The sequence below is a fragment of the Nannobrachium achirus genome, assembly GCF_963921795.1.
Source record: "Nannobrachium achirus genome assembly, chromosome: 3".
Taxonomy (NCBI): domain Eukaryota; kingdom Metazoa; phylum Chordata; class Actinopteri; order Myctophiformes; family Myctophidae; genus Nannobrachium; species Nannobrachium achirus.
In genome coordinates, this window is record NC_137812.1 from 19,938,302 (window position 1) to 19,955,754 (window position 17,453).

At 40.5% G+C, this 17,453-nt stretch overlaps 3 protein-coding genes across 3 annotated transcripts; all 3 read right to left on the minus strand.

Annotated features, from left to right (window-relative positions):
- Nucleotides 1–5,630: 5,630 nt before the first annotated feature.
- LOC308282079 (cilia- and flagella-associated protein 300-like) lies at nucleotides 5,631–6,419 on the minus strand (the record flags this gene model as incomplete). Its single annotated transcript, XM_080722423.1, has 1 exon — nucleotides 5,631–6,419. The coding sequence occupies one exon, from the start codon at nucleotides 6,417–6,419 to the stop codon at nucleotides 5,631–5,633; it is 789 nt and encodes a 262-aa protein (XP_080578549.1).
- Nucleotides 6,420–9,798: 3,379 nt separating this feature from the next.
- Nucleotides 9,799–10,586, minus strand: LOC308282080 (GTPase IMAP family member 9-like; the record flags this gene model as incomplete). Its single annotated transcript, XM_080722424.1, is given in 3 exon segments — nucleotides 9,799–9,920; nucleotides 9,923–10,387; nucleotides 10,550–10,586. Coding segments are annotated over 3 exon segments (624 nt in total).
- Nucleotides 10,587–13,547: 2,961 nt separating this feature from the next.
- On the minus strand, nucleotides 13,548–15,823 carry LOC308282081 (GTPase IMAP family member 7-like; the record flags this gene model as incomplete). Its single annotated transcript, XM_080722425.1, has 2 exons — nucleotides 13,548–13,585; nucleotides 15,031–15,823. The coding sequence occupies 2 exons, from the start codon at nucleotides 15,821–15,823 to the stop codon at nucleotides 13,548–13,550; spliced, it is 831 nt and encodes a 276-aa protein (XP_080578551.1).
- Nucleotides 15,824–17,453: the final 1,630 nt, after the last annotated feature.

The window sequence follows — 17,453 nt, forward strand, 5'->3', positions numbered from 1 at the left end:
CTGTGGCTAACTTTAATCATTGTGATGTACATTAATAACCAGGGACGTGCTGGCCATTGGGAAAAGCGGGCCTGAACGGCCGGTCCATTCCCGCCCGGTCCAGGCCAGCAATTAAAAAAAAAAAAAGAAAAACATTGGCCGCTGATAATTACGGTAACTGCCTTCGTTCCATTTTGAGGGCTGGGTGGCCCACAAAGTAAATATATGTAATTGGCCCACTGGCTTGTCTCATGATCTGAAATGGACAATCTTTGACTTAGCAGCAGCGCTATAGAGAGAGATCTCTCTCTCATGGCTGCCACCGCCTATGTTGCCAGTATTGCCATAGCAACACTACTTTTCCTGGTGGTATTGCCTGGCAACACCACACTCTTATGGATCATATGGCATTTTATTTCGTTTTGAGCATTTTTTTAATTAAAATATAAACCCAGAAAATGTGGTTAAAAAGTTAAATGTAGGCTATGTCGTCATGTACCATGTACAAGGCAGCGGAACATTCAAATGAGTGGAAATATCTCAGAAGTAATGCCCAAATGCGTCTATTTCAACCATCACAAATCAATCAACACATTTTTTTTCTTTTACAAAAAATACTTAATAAACTCCTTATTGTCTATGCCAATGTGCTACACATTTTACAATGATAGTATGTCTGCATTAACCACTGAGCCACAGAGAAACATAATAAGCCATTGTTTTGAAAGACAATGTACAAGCTCACAACACATTTTCAGAAATGTTTCTCATCATTACGTAGTTATTTATTTATTTACTTGGCCTTCAATGACATGCCCAAAATGGGGCATGCCAGGTTACATATTCTGAAGAAAACCTTAAGACTTCCAGGAGGTTAAGACAGGCATTAAATATGGCATGGTGAAAGTCTATTACGTATTTGGGATTTCAATATTTGGGTCTTATCTGTACATTTAGTACCTTATCGCACATTAAATGAGCCAAAGGGCCATTAATCCAGTACCTGGCTTAAAGTCCTGCTCGCAATTTGGTGTAACTGAGTCAGTGGGTCCCTAGACAAGAAAAATCACAGAGGTGCTCGTTCCCCATAGTGGCACGAATGGCGCAATGGCCAAATCAAATATGGATGCCATCGGCTATGATGAAAATCCAACTTTTCTGTTTCTGGGTATATATGCACATGTAATACCTCTATTTGGACTAATTGGGGTGTGGGGAATTCATTTCTGACATGTTTTTGACCATTTTGGGTGATTTGGACCTCGAAAAGGTCATGGTCAAGGTCATTTTGCTATTCCGAAGACCGTGGCCATAACTTGGCCATTGTTAGGAGTAAAACAGGTGCAATAGGTCTACATCAACTAATTCTGACATGTATAATTCATTTCTGACATTGTTTTGACCATTAAGGATCATCAGGATCACACACAAAATGAAATAACAATTTCCCTCAAAGTGCACCATATTGTGATTGTGTGCATGCAAGTTAGTATGATGTGTTTTTACTGGATGGATTTGTCATTGTTCCATGGCAAAATATGATGCACAGAACTCCATCAGTAAGGCAGTCATATCGTCGAGTGTCAGGAGTGTACTTAAAGGGGAAGACCACCCATTTTCAATATTGAACTATGTCCAGGGCAGGAAATTCACGGCGGCCACGACGGCCATGGCAGCCTGTTGAATAAATCCGGATGTGATTGTGCGAACGAATGCCTTCAAACGGAGCTCTGCTGCTAGTCTGTCTGTATTTCACGACAATGTGCATTAATGTCACACTGTCATTGGCTGCACCTGTGTGCTGTGCTAGTTAGTTTTGATAATATGAGACGCCAGCTTCCCAGTTGCTCACTGCATGGACGGACACATATTTGTCTCCCGTTGTGTCCAAGCAAGAGAGTGAAAGTTTTTCTCTCTCTCTCTTTCTTTTTTTTTCAAGCCGCTGCCTGCTGTGAGTGCCGTGCCGTCAACACAAAACGAGCTGTATATCCAATGTGCTCTGTGTTGCTAAAGCTCCCCTTTAAATCACATGTTTGTGCAAGAAAGAAAAGATTGTAAATCCGTTGATCCAAATGAAGACTGAGACTGTACAGCAGCAGCTCTGCAATGAAGCGCAAAGTAGGCTACGCTGTTACGTGTAAAACAATAGGGTGAAGTCAGATAAATTGGGACACTTTTTGGAAGCGCAAAGTATAGGGTGAAGTCAGGTAAAATGGTCTGCTTTTTGGTAATTGGCCTAGGAAACTAAGAAAAAGCAATGTGTGATACTGAATTAGTTTTTATGATTAATAAGGACTGTTGTCAACATGTTAAAGTTAAATTTTGTAATAAAATAAATTAGTTTTGATCCTACAGCTTTTGAAAAACAGCCTAAATAGGGCTAAAGTGGTTCATGTATATAATAATATTATAATTGATATATACAAAGTAACTAGTAACTAAAGGTTATTCAAAATTACAATAACAAATTAAGTACAATACTTAATTAAATGTACTTAGTTACTTTACACCGCTGCACATGGAAAAACATAAATAAACAGCTTTTTGATATTTATTTAATTGAAAGGTATTACATTAGCCTAATTAAAAATGTAATCTTCCTTAATGTTTAAGCTAAATTAATTATGACTGGCGTGGACTTAAAATCATTGTTTTAATTGATGGCCTTCCTGCCCTGGCACTTGGCCTTTGTGCCCTCAAAAATTTGACAACACTAAAGGCCAACTGGCCTTGCCCCTAAAATGACGAAATTCCAGGCCTGACTATGTCATTAATATACCTTAGAGGAGTTAGTTCCCCCTCTTCTGTGTTGCCTAGAACTGGATGATTGATTTTGGGGTTTGTATTGCAAATTACAACTTGATGACATCACACATTGTACTTTACAATACAAACCCCAAAATCAATCCTCCAGTTCTAGGCAACACAGAAGGGGGGAACTTTTTTTTTATTTCCACACAACTCCTCTAAGGTATATTAATGACATAGTTCAATATTGAAAATGGGTGGTCTTCCCCTTTAAGTCAAAGTGCTCCTTCCATCCATCAGAGCTTGACATTGCCTTTTTGAGGCACTTGTCCTTTGGACAAGTATATTTCCCATTAACTTGTCCGGGCACAAAAGCCAGTTGTCCGGATAAAAATGTTATAAATGTTATATAAATGTTGAAATAGAATTAATAACAAAAGGACTGCTAATGACCCCCCTTGCTCCCTCCACTCCACAGTATGGGCAGTCCATAGTCTGCATACAGCACAAAGCTTCTAGGAGTGCCACAGAAAAAGTGAACCAAGAGCCACTTGTCCTCTTTTTTAATGCACAGACAACAGGACATGCCGGTTCCATGTTGGTTCTAGTCTTTCCTCAGGTTCCTTGGCTGTTGCAAGCAGGTGGCAAGAAATGCACTAGAAAGGTGCCTTGTTGGTCTCAGCAGTTGTACTTCTATGCTACCAATGCTGTGTCTTGTTCTGTCAAGGTCTTTGCCTCTCCAAAGTTTGTTAGATATTGTACTCGGTCAGAAGCCATAACTGCATGTTTAATCCTCACCTGGCCCATGCAATAATCTCCTGTCTCCAAGGCATATGTGGCTTGATGTGAATAACCCCCCCCCCCCCCCCCCCCCCCCATTCCTTTTCCCGGGCTGAATCAGGGGCCCAACACGTCCCTGTTAATATGTGTGTGTGTGTGTGTGTGTGTGTGTGTGTGTGTGTGTGTGTGTGTGTGTGTGTGTGTGTGTGTGTGTGTGTGCGTGCATGTGCACGCGTGTGTGTGTGTGTGTGTGTGTGTGTGAGACAGACTGTGAGAAAGACAGACACAGACAGAGAACAAGAAAGGAGAAGAGTGCTGAGAAGTTGACAATGTTCCCTTTATTGTTCCTTTATTGTCCACAAGGGAATTTTTTCTTGGGCTTTCACCCCTACTGCAGCTACACATAAAACCTCAGTGACAAAATACATAATAGAAATACATACAGAGGGGGACACTTTGGCAGGAATCGTCCTGCCAAAGTAGGCCTACTGTGAATAAAATTGACAACTTTGTTGTCTTTACAACAAGGGTTCATATTTTAGATAGTCATTACATTAGAGAAAAGAAAAGATTCTATTGTTTTTAGCAATTTAAAGTTTTCCTTTAAATCAAAAAATCTCAACAATGGGGCACTGTTATGTAGAACGCTGGAAATGGAGAACAGTGACACCTCACAGTTGGACAAGACGGTCGCCATTTGTTGTGATCAGACACAATGCAATCTCACTTAGACAATTCATTCAAATTCTTGCTTTAGTCCTGTGACCTCCCTGCGATCTCTGTGACTGCTGTCTGAGACTTGTGGCATACAGGACGTGTGTTTCTACAGTCTGGTGCGGCATGGCTCAGGCAGTGTTTCTCAGAAAGTTTCCAAATGTTTGTCTTATGTTTCTCAGAAAGACTGTTGCCACTTGTTTTTAAAGACATTTGCAGTTTACCAAATGTCTATGTGATGTCCTGTACTTGGTTAACCGAAGTTCACCAAAGTGGCATTTGATTGTAATGGCCTATAGTATAGGCCCTATACTGTATATCTGCCTTATCATTGTTGGGTGAGATGCCTGATGCCTGCACGAGCATACGTGCAGAATGCAAGCATCTCACTTCCTGCCATCCTTTACTTACTGTAGGAGCCGTGGCCCAGATATGTTTACTGCACTGTGGTTGCACGTCGCTTCATCTCATATTCAGCTTACATTGTATTTGTGAACCAAGGCGAGCATTTACGCAGAAGGTTTAACCAATGTACCCTTTGATGTTTCATAATAATGTAACCTCCTTTTAACCTTAACCCACATGACTGCCACTGGGCTTGATTCTTACTATGGTACTGTATATAATATCTTGTCTGAGTGTAATAAAGGAGAGCATATTGAACTCCAACACCTGTTTGTTGTTTTCGGTCTGTTCTCCGACGATATATCGTCTCCTTTCCTGCTGCTAAGACGTATCACTCTTACTCGGTTTTCATCATTTCTCTCATCCACATCACCATAACAAACTCAAGGGACATAGCAGTGATTTTGCAACACCATTAAACAAACAAACTAAAGCACACAATAAACGGGTTCATTTTACTCATGTCTGTAGTGTACAGTGAGCCATATTAGGTCAGTTTAAATCAACTATTTATGTTAGAAATACTTTAAACCACATGGATCCAGGCTGATACCAGACATTCTCCCATCTTTGACATTGTCTAGTGCACTGATTCTCAACATTGGGTCTGGTGACCCTCACTACAAATGGATCCGTATGGGTCCATTTGGTTCCATTTGTACACTCTCAGAGTTAAGGTGGTCCTTGAAATCAAAACGTTAAAAGAACCACCACTGTGTAACGTAAGGGGCCATTTGGAACCCCCTCGAAACCCGCTGGTGTAGCGGAGTGTTTCCAATGAGCCAACATGCACAATATCAGCACCCTGACTATTTGACCAGAATGGTCAGTATCATTGGTAATGGTAACAGCTGTAAAGGAAGTAAGAAAGAGGCCAATTAGATAGCATAAAGCCTATTGGGGTCCCAGAGATTAAAACATCAAATGTCTGTGGCCTAATGTACCATATATACCGTGGGTCCTTGAAATTAAGAGGTTTGAGAATCACAGGCCTAGCGGTCCTGTCACAGCGTGACAGAACCCACCCCGGAACAATGGTAGAACAGACACACGTGCCGCTTGAACGGGTCCACAATCATGTAGGCAAAGGTCTGCTCCTGGTCTCGTCTCGCCGGGTAACAGCGGCCAGACGCGTCGTGAGCGCAGACTTTGAACACTGTGGAAAAGACGCCGATTTCCTTGGTGTCCGGGTCCTTCTTCACGCTCACAAGGTCTTTGTAGATGAGCTTTGCTGTGTCAACGTAGGGAGAGATGATGTCTTCGTACTGGCACAGCTCCCCTCCCAGACACAGGTGCTTGAAGAGGCGGAAGAGGAACTCGGCGCGCTCCTCTCGCCCGACGACGTGGTAGTTTTCGCTGTCCTCGTCCTCAAGCATCCGCCTGAGCTCGTCGTAGTCGGGGTAGACCTCGTGGTAGCACTTGAGCACGTGTCCAGAGGCCCTCACGATCTCGCTGGCGTAGAGCGGGTCGAACAGCTCCGTGGACACCTTGGTGCACGGCACCGTCTCCACCTCCATGGACACCACAGGGCCGTCTAAAGGAACCCAGGCTCCGGCCTCCATCTTCCTCAGGCTGGCCACCACGTTGGGGTCTTTGAAAAAGTCCTGCGTGAAGTCTTTGCTGTTGTAAGGGTAGAACCTCTGGTCAAAGCTGTAGCACTGGGCCGATATCCTCCCCAACATGGACCATTTCAGGAATAATTGTAAAGTGTCTTTGTCTTGTAGGAAGGAGAATGTCTTTTCTAGAGGAGTGAAGGAGAACTTTTGCTCAAATGCGCACGTCACTTCGGCCATTTGTAGTATTGTTACTTTGTTTCAAAAAGTGGCTAAATCTGAACAAAAATGTCTTAAGTACAGCTAAAATGAAGTTAAATATAAAATGTTTACGGCCAGGTATCCACAAAGTCTTAAATTGACATGGCTTTGTCTCGGCTTCCCTTGTATTTCACCAACACAAAGTCTCACCATGGCAACGGATGCCAAAGACTGATGACATCATCAGCTGTAAACATTGCAGGTCATGTGACCTGCTGCAGTCCAATGGTCCAATCAGTAGGGGGGGCACCTCCCTCACAAAGCTCTGTTGTGTTGGGATCAAGTGACACATACAATAGAAACAAACTGTGTCACACACCAGTGGGCAGAAAGGCAGCAAGTGAACCAAATGATGGGGTAGCCTACACATAACAATGTGAGATAGGCCTACTGTAGATGCAGGCTTTCATAATTATGTCAGAATATACCACTCTTTTCAATGTTTTGGTTTCATGTCAACCCCATGCAGTCTGACAAATATGAACAAAATGAACTTGCTTTGTTGGGATTCAACTTACTTAATAAGTAACTGATTAAAGGACTACTTTAGCCTATATGACATTCCAGTCGTTTGTATCCTATTTCACGCAAATATCCATTTTAGCTGTTTTAAGTGTCACTCGCTCATGCAAGTGAGTGTATTGAAATGTTGCAGTGGCATGATCCACAGACAGTGGTAAGTGTGGGCTTGCTTAAGCCATAGCCTACCCAATGTATATTTATTCTTTATTCCTCCACCTTTTTTGGCATCCTAATACTTCCACATTCTTTGAGCTAGAAATGTATATTAGTGCTTGGGCTTGAGCTGATTCAATCTGAGGAGGGAACAAAAGACGTAACAATAAAGTACAACCTTGAACAACCTTGAATGTGTACATTTTATACTGTACATAATATACTTTGTGCTTGTTTTCAGCGAGCCCGCATGCAGTTTCTGAATGGGCCCAGGTCTAAAGGTCAGGTGGCCCTCCAGAACCCTGGACCAACTGAGACCCCAGAACTCAACCCTGAATTTATGGAACCAGAAAGCTTTAACTTTCCACATACAGTATAGCTCTGTGTGGTGTCCTTATGCCCTCTAGTGTTCAACACAAGTACGTGCATTTATTTCACAGATCTCTGACTGTTAACTCCTCTTGTTTTTCACCCAGTGCTGGTGTTGGATATTTCCCACCAGGAAGCAATAAATCACTCACAAACATCAATAACAGCAGTAAAGGGTCATTGTCCATTCATTCACCTGCAGGTTTGGTGATGTGTATAAAGAGAACAGCTTCATAACTCATCATCACATCACACATCTACCTGATACCTGACATAAGACCTACATTGCTCTCTCGCTCTCTCTCTCTCTCTCTCTCTCTCTCTCTCTCTCTCTCTCTCTCTCTCTCTCTCTCTGCATTGCTATAAAACTTTACATATAATTCATTCTGTAATAAGATTGTTTTGACTTCAAATAACACCTTTTTGTTATTTATCTTTTTTGTATCAGAGGATTATCCAACAATTATCATCATCGTCAACTTCATCATGAAGTCCCTCCTCATCCTCGGTGTTCTCCTCTGTGTTACTCTCTGTGTGAGATCTGCTGCAAGTAAGACAGTTAAATTGTAACACATTGACTGTCTCTAATATTCACTTATACAGCTTAGATGCAACACATACTTGGTTCAGACACCATATGATGATGTGACAGACAAAGTCAGTCATAAATATCTGTAATTATCATAAGAAGCAAACAATACTTTTTTAACTTTTAGATGACATGCTTATTGATTTATTCTTCTGTTTTATAGCGGGCTGGTCCCATCATAACTGTGCTAAGTTGGACATCCATCTGTATGAGGAGTCCAGACTCCAGACACCTGCTGATGACGAGGAATGTGTGTTACTGTATGTGTATGACCTCTTTATTGAGCTGCAGTGACTTCCTTGACAAGTCTAAACAGTAGGTATTACCATTATTATTGTTCTCACAAAAATATGCCTTCTGTCTTGGAAGTTGAAATGATCCATTCAAATGTTGTAAAAAGATAATGTGTACAGTTGTGTTGCTAACCACACCAAAAACAATGGAATGGTATTATTTGAATGTCACTTGAAACAATAAATAATTATTTAGGCTACCATTCTGAAATGCAGTTATCATTCATGTACTATACATTTTAAACTAAAGGTGTGCCTACAGACAACCGTTTCTGTAAGTATAAACACAGGTGGACACAGTTAAACAAACAGAGACCTCACAAGACATCATACTCACACATTGACATTTTCAAATCAAGATTTCATGCTGAATCTGCCAGCCGAACAAACCAACTAAATAGATTTGCATTTGCAAAATGTGTACCGGACGGTGTGATTATACAAGCATGTTTTAACAGTAAATGAGAGATGTTCCCTTTAATAAAGTTTACCTCGTAGGTTTTGCAACAATAACAAGATCAACTGTGATGGTTTCATGCCATTTTATTAGACAATGCAATACAAAATAATCCAAGCCACTACAATGCATTTCTATTGTAAGCATATTTATATATAAAGAGCTATCAGCTGGACTATCAGACAGCGAGACAGTCAGTGTCATGGAGCAAAGTGTTCATCTTTGACATTCTTTCTGATAAAGTGCTAATACAGTAGGAGAAATAATTAAACAGTATTGATATGTGCTGTTGGCCACTGTACAGCACTAACATATGAGGTCAATTAAATAACCTGCTGAATTCAGTAGAACCACACATTTTCCAACAAGCTAAGCCCATACAGTATGTGATATGGCAGCTGAGCTATGATCATACTTTCACTGGTCAAGCGGAAGTGAGAAGTTCAAAATCTACAACACAAACAAATATCAATCCACTGCAGCATATTCTCACCCCCAAGTAGTCAGACACCTGACACCCTGTCAAGGACCCAGTTAAATTGTAGAGAGTAAAGTATAGACAAGTATAGACAAGTATAGTATAGTATAGACAAGAAACAACTGTGATAATTACTGTAAGTAAAGCAATAACTTTGTTATTCATTGGATACTGCATTGTTCACTCACTACTTTGTCCACTGCTAACACTTTCTCTGCTGCTTTTAACAGCAACTCCCCCCCTGCCTCCCCTAATTTTTCCAGCGCTTTCCTTATGAATGATCCCACTTTTTCCATTATTTCTTTTGCAACTTCCAAGGAGAAAAGGAAGGGGTTTGACAGCTCAGCTTGTGCTCTTGATTCTGCTTCAATCCTTTTCATTTCTTCTAATGGAACCACTCCTGGATGTCTTAACTGTAGCTGTCCCATCTTCTCTTGAAGAATTCTCGCCGTCTCTCCCCCTATTGCTCTCTCTGCATTTTGGAACATCTCATTGGTTTAGTGGCTTTCTCCGTTCTTCAGCACCATGGTCTTGATTTTCTCCAGCAGCTCAGTGACCTGAGAGCGATCCTTGGATTTGTTGTTGAAGACATGATAGCGTCCATCAACTTTCCTGACAATTCTTTTAGTTTTGGAGTTAATTCCAAAATCTCTTCAATCGCTTGATCTTCATCTTCAAGATCATCGCCACCAGTGAAGAGAATCATGGTGTATTTAGTCGACATTTCACCAAATAGCTGCCGAATAATTTCCACAGCTTTCTGCTCCTCTTCTGTGAATCTTCCTAGTTTGAGCACAACCAGGAACACGTGGGGACCAGGAGCAGCAAAACAAATGCACTGTTTGATTTCTTGGATGGTTTGCTCATGGGTGAACTTAGTGTCAAACAAGCCGGGCGTGTCAACAACAGAGACCTTTCTACCATTCACTTCACCTCTGACCTTCTTACAGCTCTCTGTCACAGATTGACCTCCAAGCTTGAAATTAAAAGCTTTATGACCCAGGATGGTGTTTGCACTTCTGCTTTTTCCAGTTCCCGTCTTCCCAACCATCACAATTCGAAGGTCTTCATCATTTATTATGAGAGCTAGTGGATTGAAATGATATGGTTATGTGTAGCCTAATAAACATTTGTAAAACAAACAAACAAAACAAAACATTGACATTAATTACATTTTTCATTTTCTGTTTGCCTGTTTGGATAAAAGAAAAAAAAACATACAAGTATATTTCCTGGCAAGATACATACCTACTACTCCCTTCTCGCTTCTTGAATCTGCATTCATGACTGCACTCATGACTGGTTTTAGGTTGTTTCTTACTTCAGAGAGAGAGAGAGGGGGGGGGGGGTCAATTGAGTACCATCAGGGGCGTCACAAGGGGGGGGGGGGGGGGGGGGGGTGGGACTGAGTTACTAGGGCTCGCACTGCGAGCCTGTAGATCTTCTATTTTTCATGAAAATGTATGCAAATCCTTGAATATATGTATTTCTTAAGCGAACATTTGTAACTAAAATTTTACGTCTGAGGGGGTCCCTGGAACTAAATATTTTGAGGTGGGGGTCCGTGGCCAAATATATATCATTTTGGGGGTCCTTCACATCACCACTGACATTCCTTCAAAGACTTGCACACATTTTAAAGAATTTTCTAAAATATCTATTTTTCAATAGTTAAAAGACAAAATAACGCAGTGAATCCTTGTACCCAGGGCCCAGAATTTGGTGTGATACCCCTGGTGCCATGCATCATATCTATAGATCTGTGATCTCATTATGATTTCAGTAAGAATTGACAGGTTAAATGTATTGATTTATTGGTTAGCCTATTTCTCTTCACACACAACACATCTGGCCGTAACTTTGGAATTGACTGATGTGATTCATCAAACTAGAAAAAAGCTGCAAATGTATTGAAACATGTACTTTATTTGTATACATGTAGGCTAGGTTGTAATTGGGAAAAGCAGACGAGTTATTAAATAATGTGTTGTGAATGCAGAGTGTTATATAATTAACAGAACAAAGTTATTAACCATTTACGAAACATTTGTTTGGGTCTGGCATTTACAGTAATGCCTTGACCAGGCCACTTGTGATAATAATACAAAAAAGTCTGACTTTATTTGAATCACATGTTCATATATCAGTTCATTTTATTTCAGCATCAATTCATTAATTAACATTGTTAAAAGCCTCATCTCTAATATTCTGAATCCTGAGTTATAAGTCAAGTGAATGGGCTTTATACTAATATGAAGTCATGTTGCAAGCTCTCTGTTCTACATCAAAACACCTTTACAGTGAGGCATGCACACACAGACACACACACGCACACACACACGCGCGCACGCACGCACCCACGCACGCACACACACACACACACACACACACACACACACACACACACACACACACATACACACACACACACACACACACACACACACACACACACACACACACACACACACACACACACACACACACACACACACACGCACACACACACACACACACACATAATGTGGGACACATAATCTAACATGAATACAGATGGGGAAGGTATAGCAACCTCCAAAAGTAATGAAGGTTTACCTGCACCGATATTCCAAAATGAGAAAACATTGGGACACTCCCAAACCATATGAAAGAAGGTACCAAGGAATCAATTATCCATGGCAAGGATATTAGTTATTACTTAAAGTTGTTATATTATTGTAATGACACATTATTATGTCCTGCAAATGCATTTCTTTCACCCGTTTCTTTCCCTGCTTTGCTTTTAAAAATGTTATGGAGAACAAAGCTTATTTTTGCAGAAACTAGCAAAAATAGCTGATCTACATCTACATCGCGTGAAGTTCTGAAATGGCACATCTGTATACAGTGAGGTCTCAGTATCTTACCTGTTTCAATATTGAAGTCCTAATGTAGGCTACTTCTGGAGACTTAAAGGAATTATTCAGACGGGCTATGAAGTTCCACAAATAAGGACCGCACTGGCATCCCTAGTTGTCTGTGGTCTCCATCCTTTTATAGCTTACATTTTGGGATCCCTTCAGTGGGAGGAGTCAGAGGTCTGCAGTTTCGGTGGATAAGATCTGATATACCGGTTACACCGGTAGGCCAAATGTATAATGTTTCAAAGATTGCTTTGTGAACATGCACGGTGCATCATTATCAGACTTTTAACCTTCAGCTTTTGTTTGTTGTTTGTTGAGATGAAGCAACAGTGTTGTTAAAGTTCAATATCATTTTGGATCCAAAATTGTCATATCTTGGCCTTGACTTTTATGTTGATGATGTCCTCAATAATACTTTTTTTCTAGCAAATAAACAACAAATTAGCTGAATATTTTTTTTTTATGTTTTCGTTTTAAATTATTATCACAATAATTACAGATGTTACATCAGTCTTAAGAATATGACACATTGATGAACTACCGTACTGTTGGTATGAACTACACAATATCTTCCTCATCAGAACAAATGAAATATCCATTTAAATGAGAAAGGCTTTGGATATTGTTGTGATTCCATGTGCAGGTGTGTTGTAAGTGGGCTAAACTTGACAGTCAAAACAGATACATGATAATTGAATAATGGAATGCACAATGCATTAAACATACCGGCTGAGGACAGTGTTACTTGAGGACAGGAGGGGAACAGGTTCTACCAGTTCTAGTTTTCTGGCAAGGTATCTTTAATAGTTGAAAAACGTTGTGATTAGATCAATAAGATATATCGTTGTTGTAAAGCCCTGCTTCATCACACAAGGCCGTCGCACAAAAGTAGTGAAAACAGCAGATCTACAAGCACACAACGCCTCGTGTGTGTGCTTGTAGATCGGCTGTTTTCACTAGTTTAAATCATTTTTAAAATGATGAATGCAAAACGAACGGATTTTGGACATACAAAGTTTCCACCCGACAACGATATATATATATATATATATATATATATATATATAGGGAAGCAGAAGGACCCATGCAGGTTAGATTCTGGGCTCTAGCAATGTGTCGAGATGTGCTTGAACAAGACCCTTCAGCCCCCGCAGCACCCATTCCACTTTCAAAAAAACCTTTTGGTCATTTTATCGCCTAATCAAGCTTTTAAGAACACCCTGAACAGTTTTTAATTTGCTTGATTCAATATTTAGATATTTCATATTTTCAGGTAACTTTATTTTACGATATCTCCTGCTGACAAAATGTATGGCGTTAGTAAATCACAATGACATTCAGTATTAGCTCTGTTCGCATCCAGCATTAGTCCCCCACATGTCTGCAGAAATAGAGAATGACACTGAATAAGAGTATTTTTATTGCAATATGTTGGTGATATATCCTTCAGTATCTGTGCCAGGGTTCCAGGGAGTGTGCGTCCACTAGATGGCTCTGGACAGCTTGTGAGGACTGCACAGTAAAACCAAATGTGCTGTGCTGATGTAGGCATCAAATAAGGTTGTGTTAATCAGATATTTCACGATTATACTAAGATATTTCGCCCTTTCGGCCTGGTGCAGACATTGACAGGCCTGGATGATGCTATAATTCGGGCGCTCGGGCACAGTTATGAAAATGTCCTGCTATTGTTCATATGGTTCATTTTAAGTCCTACAGTATGCTTACACAGTATAGCTAGCTGTGTGCGTGTGTGTGGGTGTGCACGTGCGTGCACATGTGCGTGCGTGCATGCGTGCGTGCGTGTGCGTGTACAATACAATTCCAATTTCGATAAGAAACATCTTCAAAATGAAAACAAAAAAAAGAGATTGATTGATTGATTGATTGATTACTTTATTAACAGTTTGCCAAAAAAGGCATGTAGCACAGGTTTATACAAAAGAATTACCCAATTATAAGGCTTGTTTCCTCTAAGGTACTGTAAGAACTTTTGAACAACAGAGATGGGAAGTAATGTAGTAGTTGAATGAGTATTTCTACTTTTACCAAAGTCAAATTTTACACAAGCAACTGTACGTTTATGTTTTGTTTTACATTTAAACCAGTTGTTCCCAAACATTTCAGCCCGTGACCCAAAAGAAAAATCTGATGTCTGCCCGGGACCCAAACTAGTGAAAATAGCACTGTGAGCTTGTATATCATATATATTTTCACTTCCGCTTAAAAGTTACATTTGTGGAACTTATGGAATTTATTTTAATTGCTTACATCTTATCTATGAAATTCTAAAAATAAACAAAAAACAATGGGGGGTTATTTACTCGTGACCCACACAAATCAGTCCGTGACCCATGCACAATTGGGTCCTGACCCACTACTTGGTATACAGTAATTTATACTTTTCTTGGCTCTCTGTTACATCAGCAACTGTAGCCCCTACTGCAGCCCCTACTTTTCCCCCAATCTGCTTGCCTTTGGTCAACCCGACCAAACCTCCAACTACTCCACCAACTAGTGTACCAACTGGGCCAAAAAGACTTCCAATAGCTGCCCCAGATGCAGCACCAGCCACAGGGCCAGCACAAGCCCCATAAGATTCACCAGTACGCCGTCCAAAACCAATGAATCTGTTTCTTCTCTCAGCTATATATCTTGCCTCTTCCTTCATTCTCTCAACATCTTCTCTCTCTTTCCTCAACTTTTCCGTCTCTCTAGCTAATCTTTCTTTTGTTTCATCTTGTTCTTTTTTCTTTTTGTCATATTCTTCCTTCAGTTTATTCTCCTTTTTACGTCTCTCTTCCTCTGCTCTCTCTTTTTCTTTACCTTGTTCTTTTTTCATTTTTTCATAATCTTCCCTCTCTTTCCTCAACTTTTCCATCTCTCTAGCTAATCTTTCTTTTGCTTCATCATGTTCTTTTATCACTTTGTCATATTTGTCCTCAATTTCTTTCTCCTTTTTACGTCTCTTCTCTTCCTTTTCTCTAAGGATTCTCTTTGTCTCTTCCTCTATTGCTCTCTCTGCCTCTTGGAACATCTCAGTGGTGTAGTGGCTTCCTCCATTATCCACCACCATGCAGTTGATTTTCTCCATCAGCTCAGTGACCTGAGAGGGATCCATGGTTTCATTGTTGAAGACATGATAGCGACCTTCACATTTGCTGATTAGTTCTTGTAATTTGGGACTTTTCAAAAAATCTCCAACTGGTTTACCCTCGAGCTGGTCTCCACCAGTGAAGAGAATCATGGTGTATTTATTTGACATTTGGCCAAATAGCTTCTCAATCATTTCCACAGATTCCTGCTCCTCTTTTGTGAATTTACCCAGTTTGATCACAGTCAGGAACACATGTGGACCAGGAGCAGCAAAACAAATGCACTGTTTGATCTCTTTACAGGTTTCATCTGTGCTAAACTCTGTGTCAAACAATCCTGGTGTGTCAACAACAGAGACCTTTCTACCAGCCACTACACCTTTAAACTTATCACAGCATGTTGTGCAAGATTCAGACGAAAACTCAGATTTAAAAGCTTCAGAACCCAAGATGGTGTTTCCAGTGGCGCTCTTTCCAGCTCCAGTCTTCCCAACCATCACGATCCGAACTTCCTCATCATTCATTATGAGAGCTGAAGGATTAAAAATGATATGAGCGTGAATGCTAAGCAGCTGAGCTTTCAAATAAACACACACACACACACACACACGCACGCACGCACGCACGCACGCACGCACGCACGCACGCACGTACGCACACACACACACACACACACACACACACACACACACACACACACACACACACACACTTGTCTTGGAAAAACTAAAGTCTTTATCAATATACCTTCATGCCCTTTTTTCTTTCTTGAATCTGCACTCATGTCTGTTTTTTTTTCTTACTCTGTTTTGAGAGAGAGAGAGAGAGAGAGAGAGAGAGAGAGAGAGGAGTATTATGTTACAGTTTTTTTTCAATTGACACAAAAAGCAAAAATTAGGCACAATTTTCACAACCTTTACTTCTGTCCCCAATCGCTTGACTCAATTTGTTACTACTTTAGATTTCCTTATCATATTAGACTCTGACTTTCCTTCTTTACCCTCTGATGTCAATTTCACATCACCTTGTTGTCAAAACACAACACACAATTTTCAGGTTTGCACACACTTCTCACATAAAATCTCAAAGCATCAATCCACAACACACAAATATTCAAATCTCTAAACTTTCGGGTCTGGCGTCAATTACACATCACCCTGTTGTCTAAAAAACACACACAATGTTCAGTTGTTGCACAACTGAACATTGAGACAGGAACCGGAGGCAGAGATGGGCACAAAATACAAAAAAATATTTTAAATACAAAGGTACAAATACCAGGATACTGACAGTATCCTGGTCAGTATTAGACCAAGTACTGACCAGTTTCTTTCAAAATATTTTTGTGTTTTTTGTGCCCATGCATCTCTGACCAGAGGCATGATGCCTAAATCTACTGTACAGTAAATCAAAACTTGTTTTGGATGCATATTTGTGTGCTGTTTTATGTTTGACTATGAAAAAGGTAGGCCTACACTGAGTCATTTTACAAAAGGAGAAATATCTTATTCTCCAGAGCCATGCATGGTCATTCTTATGGTGTGTTCCATTTCGACAATTGTGTTTTCAATTTTGCTCTTCAGTGTTCTGTACATGCTTGGTAGTGTTCAGCCAAAAGCTTATTGTGTTTATTCAATGAATGGTATGTGTGTGTCATGTGAAAATATGTCTGTGTTTACCAAATGAAAACACAAGTTCCATTTTGTGAACATGATAAGAGATTTGATGGCAAAGAGTTGTTTTGCAAAGGGATGCCAGGGTACTGTTTGGAGTTTTGAAAAAAACGTACAGTTTTGAAAAACGTGTTTTAGCAATCGAAAAAAACTGTAACAACATACGTGCATGCATTATGAGGACAATATAGCAGGTTTTTCAAATGACCACATCGGGTAGCAAGCAGACAATCAGAAGCTCAAAACGGCATATTGGGTAAAGGCAAGACCGGCCCGCGGAAGCTTCTGATTGCCAGTGATTGGCTGCTTGCCACCCCTTGTGGTCATGTGATCCAAGATGGCCATGATTTGAATATGGCTAATAGTGTCAGTTTGCTTGCCTTCAGTTCTGGGTGCCTGACACAGTGCCCTGCCAGCCTCCACCTTCTCTCTCTGACCTTGTCCGTGACCCAAGGTAGGTCCGAGGTCCACAGTAATGCAT